We start from the raw sequence: 18,549 nt of genomic DNA, 5'->3' as shown, positions 1-18,549 counted from the left end.
ATGTTAACAAATTTGGCATGTTAAGGTGCATGTTAACTCTGACAGCAGTTTGACACGGGCTGCTCTTGTGTATACAAATAGTTGCGTTAGATTCATGTCCTCTTGCAACTGGCATGTGTGCTTACATCTTTATCTCAAGTTATCTTCAGCTCAAGTTGTCTGCCAGCTGAAACCGCAGCTTTGACAATTGTGAGCCTTGGCTACAGCAGGCACCTTACCTAACCGCTCAACGTACGACAGAGAACGACAAAACAAAACAATAACAACAACAGCAAGAACAACAATCATTAGCTGTACATTAGCGGCATTGAAGTTGAAAATTTGCTACACGAAACGTTTACGCTAATCCTTTGAGTAAGCAATGTGAATGCAGTCAGAGGATACGCAACAACAGCAACAACAACAACAACAACAACAAACAGGACACCGCAAAAACAAAAACAACAAAATAGCAAATGAATGAGTGAACACATATCAGACAACAGCAGGAACAGAAGCTGGCTCAGGAGCAGGAGCTGGAGCTGGAGGCACAGAAAGGTGCAGCAGTAAGACATATCCTGCCAGAACAAATCCAATAGGTGCCCAACTGTTGGGAGGGGCAGGGGGCTAGTGGGTAGAACCTATAAAACCACGTAATCTGCAAGTGAGTTCTTTAATTATGCTGGAATGCAACACATGTAAACGGCGCAGCAGGTGGCAGCAGGAGCAGAAACAGGAGCTCAGCTGAAGCAGCAGCAGACTGGGTGGCTAGGTGGGCTAACTCCGGGGAAGTGGTGGGGGCTCGCGAGCCATGTGAGGAAGCGCAAACAAAATGCGAATGCGAAAGCCGCTTACAAAACCACAAAATGCTACGGACATCTTTTGCCAGGCGCAAAAGGGGCAGCAGAAGCAGCAGCAGGAGCAAAAGCGGGCAATTGGAGTTGCGGGAGCAGCTGAAGCTGGCGCCTGGCCACGGCAACGCCCAACGCCCAACGCCCAATAGCCGCCCGTCCGCCCGGCGACAACTGCTGGCGACGACATTCCCGTGGCCCACGGTCTGGCAGCCATTTTGAAGTTTTTGGCGCTGCGGCTTTTCGGATGCTGTGTCCCTAGCCAAGGATTACAATGGCGAACCGAATAAACACAAGCAGTGTGGGGGAGGGGGAGGGGGGTGGTGTGTGTGTGTGTGTGTGTGTGCGGTGAGGGGTGTGTAGGTGGCAGAGTGGCTGCTGCTGCTGCCAATGCGAAACCATTTGCGGATTTAATTGCCGTTAACATGCGGCTCACTTTACTTTGTTATTGCAGTTCAGCTCCGGCTCCGGCTCCGGCTTCGGCTTCGGCTGCAGCTGCTTCTTCTTTATCTAGTTGCCCTCCATATTTGTCGTTGTTGTTGTTGTTGTTGGTAACATGAGCACAGTCACAGCCGAAGGGGGGGAGTAGGATAAGGGGAAGGAAGGAGCTAAACTGCACGCAGATTAGAGACCAAAGCGAAAACGTGCACCTACAAGCTGCTAGCTTCAGGCTCCGCGTAACTCAAGCTTCTTTCGCCACCAGCTCCTCCTTTGACCTTATCTTTTGTCCGTGTCACTTACTTTTGCTCTTGTGCTTATAATACCCTGCCAGAGGGTATTATCAATGCATCATCTTATACGTAACGGTTGGGCTTTTGAGTGCCCTGCAGGTCCTTATCTGGCCACAAATTCGTCTCTTACACGCAAGTCAATGTCAGCCCGATCGGAGAGCTGTGTGCTTTTTAAGAACGTATTTTGTATATTGCATATAATAATTCACATGTAGTTCTAGCTTAACACTAAAGACAATGCCTTGCAAATATGCAGTCGCTAGCACAGTCTCCGAAAGGTTCTTGAAATAGCTAGGCAATCAACCTATGGGAATAATAATAATAATTCTTCAGGAAAGTCCCAATCGCAAACCCAACAATTAGAAGCTTGGTGATGTACTCCGAATCTATTAAGCTCCCGAAAGGGTATCCTTCCTGTTTTTGGTTGTCTCTTTTAAACCCGCCTTCAGTTATTTTGTCTGTATGCCGCAGAAGTTTTGTGGTTAGCTGAGGGTATTATGTCGGCGCTTTACATTCCACATCCATCCACAGTTATCGCAACTGCACAGATTTTGCACTTTGACAACGACTTTGGCAGCGCTTTTGTAAGCGCTTATAAACTGGCCGTGCGCCCAGAACCACAAATGCATCTCAGTTAATAATTCCAGCTGAAGATTTCATCATTAATAGAGTTCAACTCCCCGTTTTTCTGGCACTTGCTGAAAGGCTTTTGCAATTGTTTTCAGATAACCTTTGAGGATCGCTTAATATCGGAGCGTAAACTTTCTTTTTTGTAAGCATTTGACAATTGAACTTTGCACAAAAAATGGAGTAGGCTTATATTGAAACTAATTTTTAAATTTTGTTTACATTTAAAGCATATTTTTGTAAAATATTTATTTATAAAAAGCTTTGCAAAGCTTTACTTCAAACCTTAAGTGGAGGAAAAATCAATAAAAAAAAATCCAAAATCTTTTGGGTTCGAGCTGCATTCGAGACATTATCGAACGAGTTCTTGACCACATTTTCAAACCATTTTAAGCAAAGTTCAAGAACATTCCTTCTCAAATTAAATCAAGAGAGAAAATTCCAGACATTTTTTTGAGAATTTATACGTCAATCACAAAATTTTGATATATTTTTTTTGAAGAACTCTTTTTTTTTCTAAGAAATCGAGCGTATTTTGAAATATATTTAATATGGTATAAACAAATTATATCATAAGTTAAAGAATCGAAAAAAAGTTTTTAAATGCATTTCGAATACCTATTCTAAATACCTTAATACTAGACTTAAGTGCCGAGTAACTTGATTGAGTAATAAATGCAAATAAAAACTCACCCCTGTGAATCGCCCGGCGAAATGGGCCTCAATTGTTGCTCCACAGAACGAAGATTATCGCTGATAATATAATCTGTAGAATAGAAAAAAAAGCAATTAAAGATAAAGCTTCGACTACAAGAGAATTTCAGTTCGCTGGAGAGAGTATTTCAACTGCATTCAATACGTCTTTCCATTGAGTTCAACAAGAAATTCGAAATGTATGCCAAAAGCTTTTGCAGCTTTTTAAACTCAGTTGTCAGTTAAATAACATAAATGTTAAATTATAGCAGCCGACTAACATAGCTGTTATGGCGTAGCGGTTGACTAGCCTTACTGTTAAAGCGTAACAGCTATGTTAAACTGAGTCCCAAAAACATCGCAGCCAAGCACAAAAGCCCTTGGCATTAATTCCCTGGCGCTGGGAAATTTGGGCACAATTTGTGCCCTGAAGCTTTTGGTACTTACCCTTCTGCAGCTGGCTGGTCGGTATAAATTCCTCGTGTTTTTGGTCCCCCTTTTCCTCGTACTTGAGCTTGTAGTCGGAATGCTTGCGCAAGGACATGAGCAGCGATTGGGTGCGCGGCGGTATCTCTGGTGGCGCCGGCTCTGGCGGTGGCTCCGACTCGCCGCTGCTGCCCGCGAACTCATCCAGATCGCTGCCGGCGCCGTGCAGCTCCGACAGCTGCAGCGCCGTCTTTGCTGCCGCCAGCTGTTGTTGCTGCTGTTGCTGCTGCTGCTGCTGCTGCTGCAGCGGCGTTTGAGCTCGGTCGCGCAGCGAATCGCTGCGATTAACGGACAGGGCGGAGGTGCCGCTGCTGGAGCTGGTCATGCCGCTCAAGCGGTTCAGCGTGTTGCGTGCGGCGCCGCTGCGATGGCTGCGACTGCTCGACGCCGCCGTCGAGGAGGAGGCAGAGGCGGGCAACAAATAGGCAACCGCTGTTGCTGCTGCTGCGGCTGCTCCCCCCACCGTCGCATCCAGTGGCGCCTCCTCGGCCGTGTACTTGGCGTTTAGAAAGGGATTTGTACTGCGCGACGCGGCATTTGCCACCGGAGTCAGCGTGCTGCTGCTGCTGCTGCTGTTGGGGAAGAGTCCCAGATTGGCATTCGACGGGTATTTGCCAGTGCTCGCCGAAACGGTGGCTAGTTTCAGCGGCGACTGCGCTGCCGGCGCTGCCTTGGCAGCGGGTCGCTGATGCGGCTGTGCATAGGTAACCTCCGCTTGGCTGGCATCTTCGCTGCGCCGGTCACGTTTACGCAGATATTCCGGCTCACAGTCCGAATTGTAGTGTTCCATGCCTGAGAGAGAGAGAGAGAAAGAAAGTACTGGCTTGTAGTTCAGGTCAGTTTTTAGTGTTGGTTAAGCGTGTCAGAGTTCGGTGTGGAAAAGTTTTCTATAGCAACTGATCTCAGATTTACTCGCCGCAAGAGCGAGAGGGAGAAAGAATATTAGTACTGTCTCTGCATTCCAGGTTAGTTTTCAGTGTTGGTTAAGTGTTGAAGAGTTCAGTGTTCTAAACTAGCAGTTTTTCAAATAGGAGCACTTTTTGTTATCTTAACTTAACGAATGGGAAACGCTTTCGTTTGCCTAATCAAGCTTTCCAAAAATATGAAAAATACAAATACCCTGTATTCGGTAAAACGAAAAGGGTATTCTAGTTAAGTGCATGTGTATGTTATGGAAGGCAGCTAGCCTGCTGTAGATATATATATGTATATTTCTAGACAGCATCAAATGTCGACGCTATGATCCCAGGCTCTATAAATTTTAATTTTATATAAATACAAGCTCAGATGAAATCAATTTCTGGTACCTAGAAGCAAAAGCGAAAAACTCAGGTAGCAATAATGCAATTATTCAAAAAATAATTCCAAATAAAAGATTATTGATTTTATGTTCTTATTTCTATGTTCTTATTTCTGTTTGGAAGATCAACATTTCGGCTAGAACATAATGTAGTACAGTATTTGGTTGATCAACCGATAACAGACAGCATTGTGGGAACAGAGTGCAATCAATATTCAATTACTCAACTGTACCTAGGAACAGTTTGCTAAACGAGCAAATATGGAGTAAACCTGAGAACAGATGGAAATTATTTACGTTTCGACCCTATTTTATACAGTTTAAGACTCTATTTCAGAAGAATATAACTTTATTTAAGTAGAAAATGAAATATTCCTTGTAGATTTTCATGCATTTAACGACTCAATGAAGAATCTATTAAAAACCTTCGACATAATCTGCAAATGTGTACTTGTTAGCTCACACGGCTCGTCGTCTCCTCTTACAGATTTAGATATTTTCACGTCACGCCCCGCCCCGCTACGCCTCCTCTCACGATTCTCTGAGCAAAGAGCAACAATCGGTCCCCAGTCGGCTGGGCAAACGGCACCCAGTGTTATGAGGTTGTAAAAAATGAATCGTAAATTGCATTAAATATTAACAGACAATAAAAAGCAATACACACACACACACACACACACACACACACACACACACATATATATATACTCGGAAACAACAAAACGCAATATGCAATGCGAACATAAAAATCGCGGGGCAGACGGCGATTTGCGTTTTATGCTTCGATTAGGCGCTGCCAGCGAGTCCCTCAAATGCCCCTCGAGCGCAAACGCTGCGATTCGTGCTGCCATTTCGCCACTTATTCAGCTGCGTTTCGTAATTGAATTGAAGCTTCAGTTTCAGTTAGTCAATCTTTATAAGCCCCAACGTTCGTTTGCCATCAAATTGTGCACTTGATATGCGAATTAAACGCGCTCTTATTGAATGTTACGCTCAATTCGCGATTTTCACGCTCGCAACGAGTTGAAATTTATGAAAATTAACTATACAAATAAATCTCGGCATTCGCTCAGTCCGAGCATACTTCTGTTCGTTCATGAGAAACCCAAATTAATGAAGCAAATATTTTATAATTAATCCAAAGTGAGTTCGCTATAAAGTGGCTGCTCGGATATTAAAACTTTCGCAGAATAATATTCTGCAGTAATTCGAATTTTCAATGACCGACTCGAGTTAAATATTCTATATAACATCAGCTTTACACTATTCGAAGGCCGCATGTAATCGGCATGCAGAAGGTTCTCAATTACAGGTATATTTTAAATTATGATCAGTTTGCGTCATGAAATGCGCAATGCATAGAAGAAGACAACTCTGACCCCATAAAAAATTTATAAGTATAAGCATATTCTTTTATTTTGGGCATAATGAAATGTTATATATTTTAAATAAATATTATATTTTTCTTTAAATGTTCTACGTTCTTCTGCTTGGTAAAAAGGAGCCTCCTATCATTCAGATATCTAGCAAAGGCTACTATGTGCCTTGGCTCAGAATATATCTCAGTCAGCTTTGAGTTTGAATCTTTCCCAAAGTCTAAGCTACCCGAACTAGACTTAAATACACGTTAATTTCGATATGTCAATTGTCGATTGAGTGAGAAAGTGCGGCGATATAAAATATTTCTATTCCAGCTTCTTGAACTCCAAGTTGAGCTGTTTGAGCAGAGTTCAAGGATGGCTTCCTGTTGTTCCTCTAAATTTGATTGGTTACTCTTCTTTACAGGGTATTGCGCAGAGACTTGTCTAAGCCACCTGACAGCGAAAAACAAAACGTGAAGCGGTTTTGGGTTCCAATGAACTGAGCCCAAGCGGCCACAAAAGCCCAGAAAGCGAGTACCCAAAAAAACCCATCAATGCAATTCAAATCCCGCGCGACGCGTCACATTGACTCGCAACGAATCCAATCAGAGCCAAAGCTCAATCGAAAACAAAACAGAAAGAAGAATAGAAAAAAACAAATGCAAAATCACGACTAGGCAATACCCTCTAAACTGAGTGCAAGTTAACTTATATAAGGCATATCAGATATATGTCTCTTTTCCTGTTTTCTGGGATTTTCGGAGAATAAGAATATGCTATGAATATCGATGTAGGTACTAAAATATTAATTTTTTTTTTTAAGATGAAGTTGAGTTAGGAAGTTATGAGAATGTTGAAATACCCTTCCATAAATTGCAAAGACTTCTTAAAATGCTCTTAAAAATGTATTCTTAAGCTCATCTTTTCTCTTTGGGTAATGCGTACAGCAAAAATGTCAAATAGGAAAGAACATTTAACTGATATATCTGAAATATTTTGGCTTTCAGTACACACGAACTGGAATATAGCTATAGGGACTGGGATGTTTGAGCCTTAGATACGACTACAGAAGCTATTAGCTATTAAGGTTTCTCACAATTACGGGTTACAGGGTATACACAAGTCACAGTAAGCGCAGGCCAACTGCCTGCTTGGCCTTGAGTCATGCGCTGGCTGGGCTTGGGAGATTCGGTGGATTTGTGTATTAGATTAGATGACCACTGAATAATTCAATTAAATAAAATAATGAATATTTAGTTGTTTGACTGAGTGACTTATAAATCGCCCGAGGCCCAAGGGCAGGACTGCTTATTGGACCAAACGCAGAATGTATTATTGTATCATTGTATCTGCATCTGTATCTGTATGTTGTGTATCTTGTATCTTAGTATCTGGTTTACTCACTTGCCAATTGCTGACTCTGCAGCAGCAACTGGGCCAACAGCTGCGTATCAAAGGCCGTTGCCTGGGCGGTGTTTTGATATTCATCCTCGCTGCTGCTGCCATAGCCGTGTCCATGCCGATGGCTATGCCATTCGGCTGACCGTTGCCGCCTCAGCTGCTCCCCGCCAGCCGTGCTGCCGGCGTTCGAGCCACTTACACTGCCGTAGTAAAATTCGCTGCCAACGGCGCTGCCGCTGCCAACGCGTTTACGGCCAATTGTGCCGGAATGACTGCTGGACATGTTGATGCGGGTGCAGGTGGACCCCGCCCGGGTGGCAAGTGTATTTATATATGTATCTCTTATCTGTCTCCGTAGACGGAACTGTTTCGGCGAGTGGCTTTCACCTTCAATTGAACTATGCACGTAACTTGGCCAAGCAATTTGTTTCCGTTTGTTACTTGACTGGGCTTGTTGTTGTTGTTGTTGTTACTGTTGTTGTTATTGCTGTTGTTGTTGTTGTTTTTGTTGTTGTTGTTGTCAACGCATTGCGCCGCGTTGGCCGCTTCTGGGCCACATGGGCATGTGCCCCTGGACCCCCCCTTTGGCGCCTGCTGACGGCGCTTTAAGTGCTTAACCGAATTAACGCTGAAACGATAAAAACGACAAAGTGTCAGCATGAGTCGAGTATAGCTCACAGATAGAAAGATTCATAGGGAGCGGAAGAGGGCGAGTGCTCGACTAGGATATATCCTGTGCACAGCTCTAAAAACACCCTCGTTCCCGTTAAAAACATAGAAGCAAAAATAAGGCATTGTTTCTCGCTCTCCTAAGCATGTATCAAAATCTTGAAGTCTAAAGGACCTCACCTGCATATACAATAAAATAACCTGCATGTCTGAGGCGCTTATAGCTATCGAAATATACTTAAGAAACAAGAAAATTGATATATATCGATAAGATAATCGCATAAATGACACACTGTGCATATATAGTACTTTGCCGTGCATATATAGTACTTTACCGAAGCTAACACCAGAGCTGCATCATAGCCAATTGCAAGGAGTGCAGGGTATACACAGGGTGACGGGGGAGTAGTGCGTAGAAGCGTAAGAGATAAAACCATAAATGCACGAAAATGAAAATAAATAGCAGCCGGCGACCTTCTGACTTCCCTCACCCAACACACATACACACACACACACACACACACAGCCACACCCACACAGAGCTAACGTTCGAGCTTTGAACTGGAACTGAAACTGACTGCAGGGTGGACTTTTTGTTTGTGGCGTCAAGTGAACTTAATAGCAATTGCATTAAATGGAAGCTCAGCTCTTAAACGTTGCCTGTTATTAGTCGTTCCAGCATCAGCAGAGAAAGCTGACTTTTTACGAGTGTCCAGCCAGCCCACAGCCCACAGCACACAGCTCACAGCTCACAGCTCCGAGCTCACAGGTCCCAGACCCGAAAACCCCGTCACACTTTGACAAGGAGTTGACCAGCACAGCTAGTGGCAATTGGGGAGCTGACACTTTGGCTTTTGATTTGATGAGTGCGCATTTGAATGCACTCAAAGGGCAACACAAGTGCCCCATTACTTGCAGAGCTAACCAAGCTTAACTGGCCCCGACTTGGGGTCTGCTCGTAAGCGTTTGCGTTTATCTAATCGCATTCGCTGTACGGCATCCGGAAAGTGGGGCAACTAACAGTCCATTGTTATCGCGTCCATTTCCTTGTCAGTTACTTTTCGGCCTGGAACGAGTTTTGACAGGTTCTATTGAAAATCGTATGCAACTCGTCATACTGTATCTATAATGTCTCTTTATTCTATATTCCAACTGCGTACCAAGTTCTGACTCTGAACTACGTTTGAAACGGTTCAAGATGCTGCTATTCATAACCATTTCTTTTATGCAAATCTACTTAAGATGAACCTCTTGTGAACCGGTTCACCGGTTAATTCAAATTTGCTCGAAATGTCCCTTTTCTAATCCAATCAATATATCGAATTTCATCAGATTAAGCACACAACTGATTATGACTCTGATCCATTTCTGAACTGGTTCATCAGACATTTCAAGAACCGTGAACAAAATCGCAGTCCACAAAAGTACTCGCATCATGGCTGAGAGATAGTTGTGAATATCTTTCGAACCGGTTCAATGGTTGCAATTTGTTTGAAGAGACATTTCATGATGTCTTTCCTATACTGTCACTGTTGCCTGCGCTCATCTAACCACATTTCGAACCGGTTCACAAGCTTATTAAACTTCAAGTTAACAACAAAATTTCGGAAGTAGTGTTCTATGTATCCTTCAGTAATCGTTGGCTCCAATAAACTCTGTGCAGCATAGCCAAGCTAAAATTCTAAATCTCTTGTGAACCGGTTCAACAATTGATTAACAAATTGCTTTGTATATCTTGACAATTGCTTCGATCTTTCTTTCGTTAATCTAGATACCTAATTGCACCAGCTGAAGGGCCACATTTTGAACCGGTTAAGAAGCCAATTGCAGCTTAATTAAGCGGAAATTCACTTGATGTCTTCCTATCCTTCAGTAATCTTTGCTTCAGCCAAATTTGGTGCTTTACTGCCTTCGCAATTTCCCAGCTCGCAACTTCATCGCTCATTTCAATGTTCGTTCACATTGGACGCTTCATAAATGTCTCTGCATCTGTTGCATCCATTTGCCTGTCAACCCGACGCATTTCACCTGTCACATCTCGACGGGCCGCAATGCCTGTCTGTCTGTCTGCCAGACGCCCAACCACTCGAAACACGAGTAATAAACATGCCCATGCCCGACATACCTCAAACACGTGCCCAACACAGGCAGCCGCAATTCGTACACGGACATCTCTCAGTTTAATCCACATGCAGTTCAGCAGGCCGAGACGTTGGAGACACTGAGACAACGCACTGGTCACTGCATGTGCTTTTAATGGATTGGGATGTGAGTCTTTCCAATACACATACACACACAGATGTGCACACACACACACACACACAGGCATATGTACATTCAATACACAACATGATTTATTAAACTGGGAAAGCATTGAGCCGGACTTGAACTGGTTCACTTCATTTTCTTTCTTTCAGCATTTCATATGTTTTGCTTGAGCAAGTTTTAAACGAAAAAGTTAATCAGTCAATTTTTCCCAAAGCACTTTTTGTGCTTTTGACCTTTTTTTTTTTGATATGACAATAACAGTGTGAATATGAAAATGAATTTGAAACGGTTATAAAATGTTTTTCAATTAGTTCATACCCAATTCTTAAATAGTTATGAATCAGAAATAAAGAAATCGTAAAGAGGTTATGAAGCGGAAATCCAGAACCAGTAACAAAACGGTAACGGTAACGGTAACGGTAATGAATGAATCGGTTATACAATGGTCGCGAAACCATGAAACCGAATTCGATAACATTTCAGTAATGGAATTGTTTAGAAGGTGAAACGGTAGTGAATCGGTCGTAAAAATAGTAATGAAACGGAAAACCCGCGCTCATAAAGCGGTTATAAATTATATTTGCTTTCCCAATTTATTAATGTGGACTTGCTTTCGATAATGCATAATGGTCAAGACTATGTAAGATGTGTAATGAATCGGTTGTAAAATGATTATAAAGCCGGATAAAGCCGCATTTATGCACTCTGTAATATATTTTTATCGACTAACTTTTATTATTGTAATGAATAAGAATAAGAGTTATAAAATGACTACAAAAGGATAAAGAGACAAATATATATTCCTAATGACGTTTGTGGAATGTTTTAAATGACTTCGAATAGAAAAGGCTGCGGTTCCTTAACATATATAAATATCGACTTGCCTTAATTAGTGAAATACTTTCATTTTAAATAACGAAAACTTCATTCGCACAGCTCAATTACTCACTGTGACCTTTACCAAGAGTGAACTAAAGTTTAATTATATACTAACCGTCACAAACTTCCGCTCTATCATCCTTGTTATCATGCGTCTAATGGGGACTTGAACTTTGAGCGTAATCAATTAACGAAATTCGATACGACTCGACGCATAAGTACATAGTACATTATTCATGGCCCCACAACTGAACAATGATTCTTAAATTTAGACCCAACCTGATGATGCTTGCTGTTTATTACCCTTAACCACCCCCCCACCCCCCCCACAACCCGCCCAATTCCTAACCTTCTACCTGATTGTAGTCAATTCCTTAACCATTTTGCTGACGTTAATGAAGCCGCGTTATTTTTAGGTAGCGCAACATGAAAATTAATTTTGCTCTTTCACTTTGGCCACATGTATGTTGGTGTGCACATTCGTGTATATGTGTGTTAGTGTGCTCGTAATAACACTTATTGTGGCTATATTTGCATTCATTAGATAGATGATAGCCTGGTTCGAGTACCCTCTTGCAGCATGGTTATTATAATTTATTTTGTCTGGGTATGTGTCGGGTATTCAGGGGGAGCTCTTATTTTTTAATTACGATTGAGACCTGTATCAGCTATCGAATGTAACTTCGAAGTTGTGATGAAGAGGTTAATTGAGGATTCGATTAATTAGTGAATATTACTCATTAGTTGAAGAAAAGATTTAAGTACATAAGCCGGCAGCAGTCGCATCAAAGGTTTGTATAAAATTTAATCTTTTTAATCCTTTCATATATTTAACTACATGTAATTTGTACGAATCCTCAAAATCTCTTAGGCTTATGCTCGAGCTTATTAGGTTTCAAAATATAGTCAGCTTGGCTTGGTAAGACTATAACTTGCCTTTAGAAAGCAATCTAAACATACGACCAGTCACTCATCTCTTTCTATAACAAGGCTATAAAGTAAAGAGAAATAAGACTCTGATCTAGTTCACAGAATAGACAAGAGTAGTCTTTGCTTGAGCTAGCTTTCTCTTTTTCTTTTTTTTGCTTATAATTCTCAAGTGGTTATAGCTTCAAACTGGGTATAAGGCCTTGCATATCTAGAATCTGCTGTTCATAGAGCCGGAAGGTTCTGGAAATGGCAACCTGCTCACACTAATTGTTGTTACCTTCTTGTTGTAGATTGTTTTAACTAACTTGACCTCGAGCTGATCAGCCTAAGCTTAGTGTCCACTTAACAGATCCAGGGAAACATATTCTCAATGCCAAAATATGCGAAGTATTATATTTATATTCTGGTTATTGTCAAAGTTAGGGAAACAAACTTCTTAAATGTGTGACCTTGTGGAAAGCATAACATCTTTCTTACTTCACATATGATGAACTAATATCTATTTATGTTAGGGTATTTAAGTTGCGGCTACGGCCGAATTAAGTGTTTGAACTTGTTGTTTGTTTTTGTGGTAGCGTGTGTCGAAGGGTCGAGCTTTGGACTCACTTTTACAGGTTCGCGCTCTTTGTCAATAATTTCGTTAGCAGCCAAAACATTCCAAATGCCACACGACGTTGCAAGGGAAGCAATTATGGCACCCACGAGGAGATACCTTAATGTTTGTGTGTGGTTAAATATGTGGATATTAACAATGGAGGTCTCCTGGCGGAATAGGCCCTACTGTGTGCTGTGTGTGTGCGAATGTTCGCTGGTAATGAGGTTGTTTTGCATGTTTAGTCATAATACAACGTTTTCTGCTCGACGCTGTGTGCGCTTTATCTATGAAACCGTTAGGATTCGGCGATAGCAGCAGGTGAGGTATGTCTGTGTGTGTGTGTGTGCGTGTGTGTGTGTGCGTGTGTGGTAGAGTGTACGCGTGTTTAAGTCTCGAGTTGATTCTATTGACTGATTGGGCGCATTTTGATATGTAATTAAATATTGTGTGTCTAAAGCTGTCTTTCCCCCTCTCTATCTTTCTCATTCAGTTTATTGTCGATCTCGCTCGTTCGCTGGTAATAAATATGCCCTGCAGTTGTGGCAAAAACAATGAAACGCAACGCGCCAATTGATGTGTCACAGGAAATGCGCAACAATTTTCCCTTCCCAATCGAATGAAAACGAAAATGTTAATGAAATTCAAATGAAATGAATCGAAACGCAGCAAATTGAATCGAATTCAACTGCCTGGCGTTCGGTGCGCGCAATTGTTCCAACATTTTGTATTCAATTTTGTGAAAGAGCCAGTTGGCGGCAGGAAATGCTGCAAATGATTCAATGGACAACATGACGTATGAGTAATGCGCAACAAAACTTAACGAAATGAAACGGAACGGTCAGACTAGATATGAAACGGAACAGAATGAAATGAAATGAAACGATTTGCCGTCAAGCTTATATGATTGAAGTGCATATCTAAAGATGAATACCCTAACCAGGTCAAGCTAATAAGAGATATTTAATTTTGGATTACCCTGCATTCATCTTTGGCATCTGGACTTGTGCTAACAGGTCTTGTCGGCTTTTTATTAGCCGAGAACTCTAGAAAGTTCAAAGGCTCTGCTGTATATATGCTTATCTGCAGCTTAGGGCTGCTGCTAATGAGAAAATAGTTGCTGCGGCTGCCATAAAAAAAGCACAACAAATAAAATAAAAAGTAAATAAAAAGAGCATTGCATACTTTGAGGGCGGCGTGTGTGTGTGTGTGAGTGTGTGTTGTACACAGTCAACTTAATATTTTCTTGACTCTTCTCTTTTGCACTGTTTCTTGTTGATTTTTTCCACACTTGCGACGCACTTAAGCGTGCATATGAAAACGAATTGCAGCCCGGCAACCGCCCGGCCTCTACTGGCCTGGCCTGTCCTGTCCTGCACTATTCTGTTCTGTTCGGGCCTGGTCTGGAGTCGCATTCCATGCTCCGTACTCTTTTGCATCCCATATAAGACTACATCCTATATATACATACAACATCCTGCTTCATTCAGCGACTCTCTAATGCCCCACATTCTTCCATATACTTGCTACCATTTAAGGGCCTGGGGTTTGGGGCAGGCTGCAGAGGCAGTAAAAATTCTCGCTTCCTAGCCCAGTCACTCATTCATTCGTTCATTTTCGCATTTCACTTGCTCACATTTCTGCCTCATGTATTTTTTTTCTTCAATACCCTGTACTAGTAAAGCGTAAAGGGATTACTAGTGGTCCAGGCGAGCACTTAAACTGCCTAGATAATATTAAAGCAGGAGCTTAGAAATGTACTATGCAGCTTTTCGTAGAGAAAAAATCTCAAGTGAAGCACAAGCATGTTGACCAAATCTTAAGACTAACAAGTACGAATAACACCAAGGCAAATAATGGCAAATTCTCTGCACAGGGTATTGCATAGTCGTGCTTTGTCCATCACCAACACGTACTTGGTGTTTCCCCTTAAATTGTTAAAATGGAGCATGCAAAATAATTGCGTAGGCGCATATTATGTTCCTGGAGTGCACGGAGATGGAGCGCGACTCGTATATGCGCCGGGGTTTTGGAGGCGGGTCGGAGCGTCGGGTCCTATCCGGACCGCGACCGTACTTTATGCAACATTTTACGTCAAACATTTCGCCTTATATACGCTCAAAGCTGTTGCATACTTTGGGGCTGCCTCAGCTGCTCATTAAAGGCAAATTGTTGCAACGTTGCAAATTGTTCTTTATTTTGAGTGTCAGCATAGTTAAGTTAAATAACAAAAAAAAAAAATTCTTAATTAAACCTTTGATGAGAACTTCACACAAAAGCATATATTATTTAAAGCAGCTTTTGTGCACAAAAGAAGCTAAGAGACATTTCTTTTCGGAGACTTAAAATTTGGCTCACGCTGATCAAGCTTGTTACAAATCATCGTTTACTTGTTGCACTTGCACGTTAATCGATAAATATCGATAGCGAAATCATTGCTCTTGAGCAAATCTCGCAGCATATGAGAGTTAAAGACATTAAACGCTCGCATAGCATGTTGATCCAGAACACTTCACGTTTTAGAAAACTCACCCCGTTACCCGCAAAATGAAAAAAAAATAAATAAATGCATATAAAGTGGCTTACTCTTACTTTAAGCACATTTGCAGGCTATTCTCGGGCCCCGAAAAGTTCATAAAAAATTAAACAATGAACACCGAAGTTAATCAGGAACGCGTTTTTTTATAGTCTGTGGCTGGCGAAAGAAGAGTCAGGACAATAATACGAAGGATACGAATTGTCGAAAAATCAAATAAATAAATATAAAACATATAATTGTTCTAGGGATGCTTATATTCATACCTAAATCAACAATTCAAGGCTTCTAAATTGTTTGTATATTGTGCTAAAGAAGGGAACACATATCATTAGGCAGCTTATCCAGCAATAAGACGGATTTGCTTCAACTTGTTGAAGAAACAGCGAACTTTTCTGGACAAGTTGTATTAAACGATATTTATGCAGCTCGAAGCGCAGAACCGAAAGCCCCCGAGCTGACTGTTAATAAGCAATTATGAAGTTTAAACTTTCGATTTTATGCGAGCGAGTCGGGTTACCACAAAATGCTTGACACTGCAGTTGGGGCGAGTCCTTTGGTCCTGTGTCTGGCTCAAGGACAAAGATGCGCGAAGTGCGCGTGCATAAAAATGCATAACGACTCCCAAAGTCAAAGGCTAAAAGTTTATTTTATACACAGTTTTCTTCCTCTTCGTTTTTGTTTTAATTTAAAAGCGGCTCAGTATCAAAACATGCTACCAGAGAAGGACTAGCACACACAAGCAGCTGGCCTAGCAAACGGTGTCAGCGATGGTTGCCATTGAAAGAAGCGAGGCAAAAGCAAAAATAGTGCAGACGAAAAAACCCAGAAACTATTAGAAGGTGTTGGCTGGAAACATTTTCCAACTTGACTTTTCACACGCACACACACACGTGTCAAGGGTGCGTGTCCCACACACACATGTGTGTGTGTGTGTGTGTGTGTGTTTGTGTGTGTGGTGCACATAAATTGCAGCTACCATGCATACATAGAGTAAAGGTTATTTCGTTGACTCCTTTGTCTTCTTGTTTTGGCTGTTGTTGCACTTTTTTAAGCAGGCTTTTTTCTTTGTACCGAGTAAGTGATTAAACGCAAAAGCAAAGCAAGTTGTTGCCGCATCAACAGCTCCTGAAGTTTATGTCTACCAGCCAGAGGCTAAAGGCGCCTTATCAAAGAATATCGAATACGGTAGAATAAGAATACATATTCGGCACGCCGACAATTTAATATCCTTGCAGACATTTGCCTACCAAGTTTTCAGATATGAGAGCATAGTGTAGCTCGTCAATGCCGAGTTTAATGAGAACGTCTTCTATTGTGATATTTGATATGGTAGGGTTCGCACTGGCTAAGACTTGGCAGCATAGTTACTCTAATAATTGTTTAATTGTGAAACAGAAAGGACGATAGCTTCAAGACTGAGAGACTAGCTCGCCTAGGAACAGACGGAAAGAAAACTTGGCTATATCAAGTCGGCTGTTGATGTTGATCTAGTATATATATACATTATGGGTTGATGACAAAATTACAATACTCTCTCCGAGGGTATAAAAAACCATGTATGGTACTGAACGGGACTAATTTTGATTATGAATCATGCCAAAAATTGAACAAAAAACATGTACACAAAACTTAGCTGCACACTTAACTAACTAAGCCCAAATCCAAACAATTTTAGTTAATGAGTAGATTTTGGACTGGGCGAGTCCTCCAGATCGAAATCATTTGGCAAAAATATCATATTTATTTTAGATTTGAGATTTCAAAACCTTTTGAAAGTTAACAGATTTCTGTCGGAAACAACATTTTGTTCATGATTCGTTTTTTTTTTTAATTTTTGGAAAATTTTTCAAAATTGTTAATTTTAAATATTTTAAGGTCCACTGAATATGTTGGTTAATAGTGTCCATACGGCACAGACATCTGGGAGAGACAAAGAGATAGAAAAAGAAATAAGAGCGAAAAAGCACAAAAGGTGAAGAGGGGAGCGGGGTCGGCGTGGCTAGTGAATCGAAAGATATGTGACAGTTGACTTTATTGGGGCCATACACCAATGTGTTGTTTGTGGTCTGCGTCGTTGCAGCAGCCATTTCTTCTGGCCATGCAGGCGAGTGGAGCGAATGTGTATGTGCGTGTGTGTGTGTGTGTGTGTGTGGACGACAGTGGGAGGCTAGGGGGTGGACTGTGGGGGCGTCATGCGTCAGGTGGCGGCACTCGTGCAGCTAGTCAAACTCGTATTTATTATGGAATTGCACAAGGAGCAGAAAGCTTGAGCGGGTTTTATGCTGGAATGCAAGAGCAGCTTGCTGACTGCTTGACTTGCTGCATGAGTCAGCACCCACCTCTGCTACTTTCAATCCCTTCGCCCGCCCTTCGACACTCACCGCAACCCCAGGTGATCAGCTGGCTGAGACAGATGCTGCCAGACGACGGCAAAAGTATATGATGGGAAACACAAGAACGAGCACGTTGAAATGATTACCTAAAGCAAACACAGACATGGCAGCAAACAAACACACACACACACACACACACACACACACACACACACACACACACACACACACACACACACACATGAGTACACACGCACGCTAGTGGAGCTGGCTATTGTTACAAAATGTTGGCCCCTACTTCAGTCGCTCATGATGATGATGATGATGATGTTGTTGATGATGACGATGATGATGATGCTGATGATGATGATAGCTTGAAGGCTTAAAATGTTCACTCACAAAGCGGGCTGCTAACCAGCGGGTGGGGGAACGGAGCGGTAATAGCAACGGCTGCCACGCTGCAGGTGAGCGTCGGCTGCAGAGCTGGAGAGGCCTGCTGCAGCGTAGGGGTTCTTCTTGGGCACGCATGTGTGAAAAGAATGCAAAGACCGGCCGGCATGGAGTACCAAAGCGAGTGCTAGACCCTTCCAAAACGAGCCAAACACACGGCGTATACGTAATGCATTGCAATTGCATGTGTTTGTGTGCGGCTCGTGAGTGGGTTTGGTGGTGCTCGCACCACTTGAAAAACGTGTGCGAACAGGCACTTGATTGTGTTATTATTATTGTTTGAAGTGTTGCCTTCGCCTGTTTGTTGCAGTTGTTGTTGCCTCTTATTTATCTGCATGCATTGTATCTGCTGTTGTCACAAAGGGAACTCGTTCTATGCACAAATAGATAGTATATATATAGTATATATATATTATATATATATATATATATAAATTTCTACCATTTCTACTATTTTCCG

The 18,549-nt window shown here is 42.0% G+C and overlaps 1 protein-coding gene across 3 annotated transcripts in view; it reads right to left on the bottom strand.

Annotated features, from left to right (window-relative positions):
* Positions 1-18,549, bottom strand: part of Ten-a (tenascin accessory) — a 289,872-nt gene that overhangs the window by 187,507 nt on the left and 83,816 nt on the right. For all 3 annotated transcript variants that reach the window (XM_032440757.2, XM_032440759.2, XM_032440758.2), the window contains exons 2-4: positions 7,433-8,057; positions 3,329-4,159; positions 2,882-2,954 (exon numbers count right to left, since the gene is read on the bottom strand). In XM_032440757.2, coding sequence (XP_032296648.1) covers positions 2,882-2,954; positions 3,329-4,159; positions 7,433-7,712 — 1,184 coding nt within the window. In that variant the 5' untranslated portion in view covers positions 7,713-8,057. The remainder of the gene's footprint in view (positions 1-2,881; positions 2,955-3,328; positions 4,160-7,432; positions 8,058-18,549) is intronic.

The sequence above is a fragment of the Drosophila virilis genome, chromosome X (genome assembly GCF_030788295.1).
Source record: "Drosophila virilis strain 15010-1051.87 chromosome X, Dvir_AGI_RSII-ME, whole genome shotgun sequence".
Classification (NCBI taxonomy): domain Eukaryota; kingdom Metazoa; phylum Arthropoda; class Insecta; order Diptera; family Drosophilidae; genus Drosophila; species Drosophila virilis.
The sequence above is the reverse complement of the archived record's forward strand: the minus strand, read 5'-3'. Positions and strand labels throughout refer to the sequence as shown.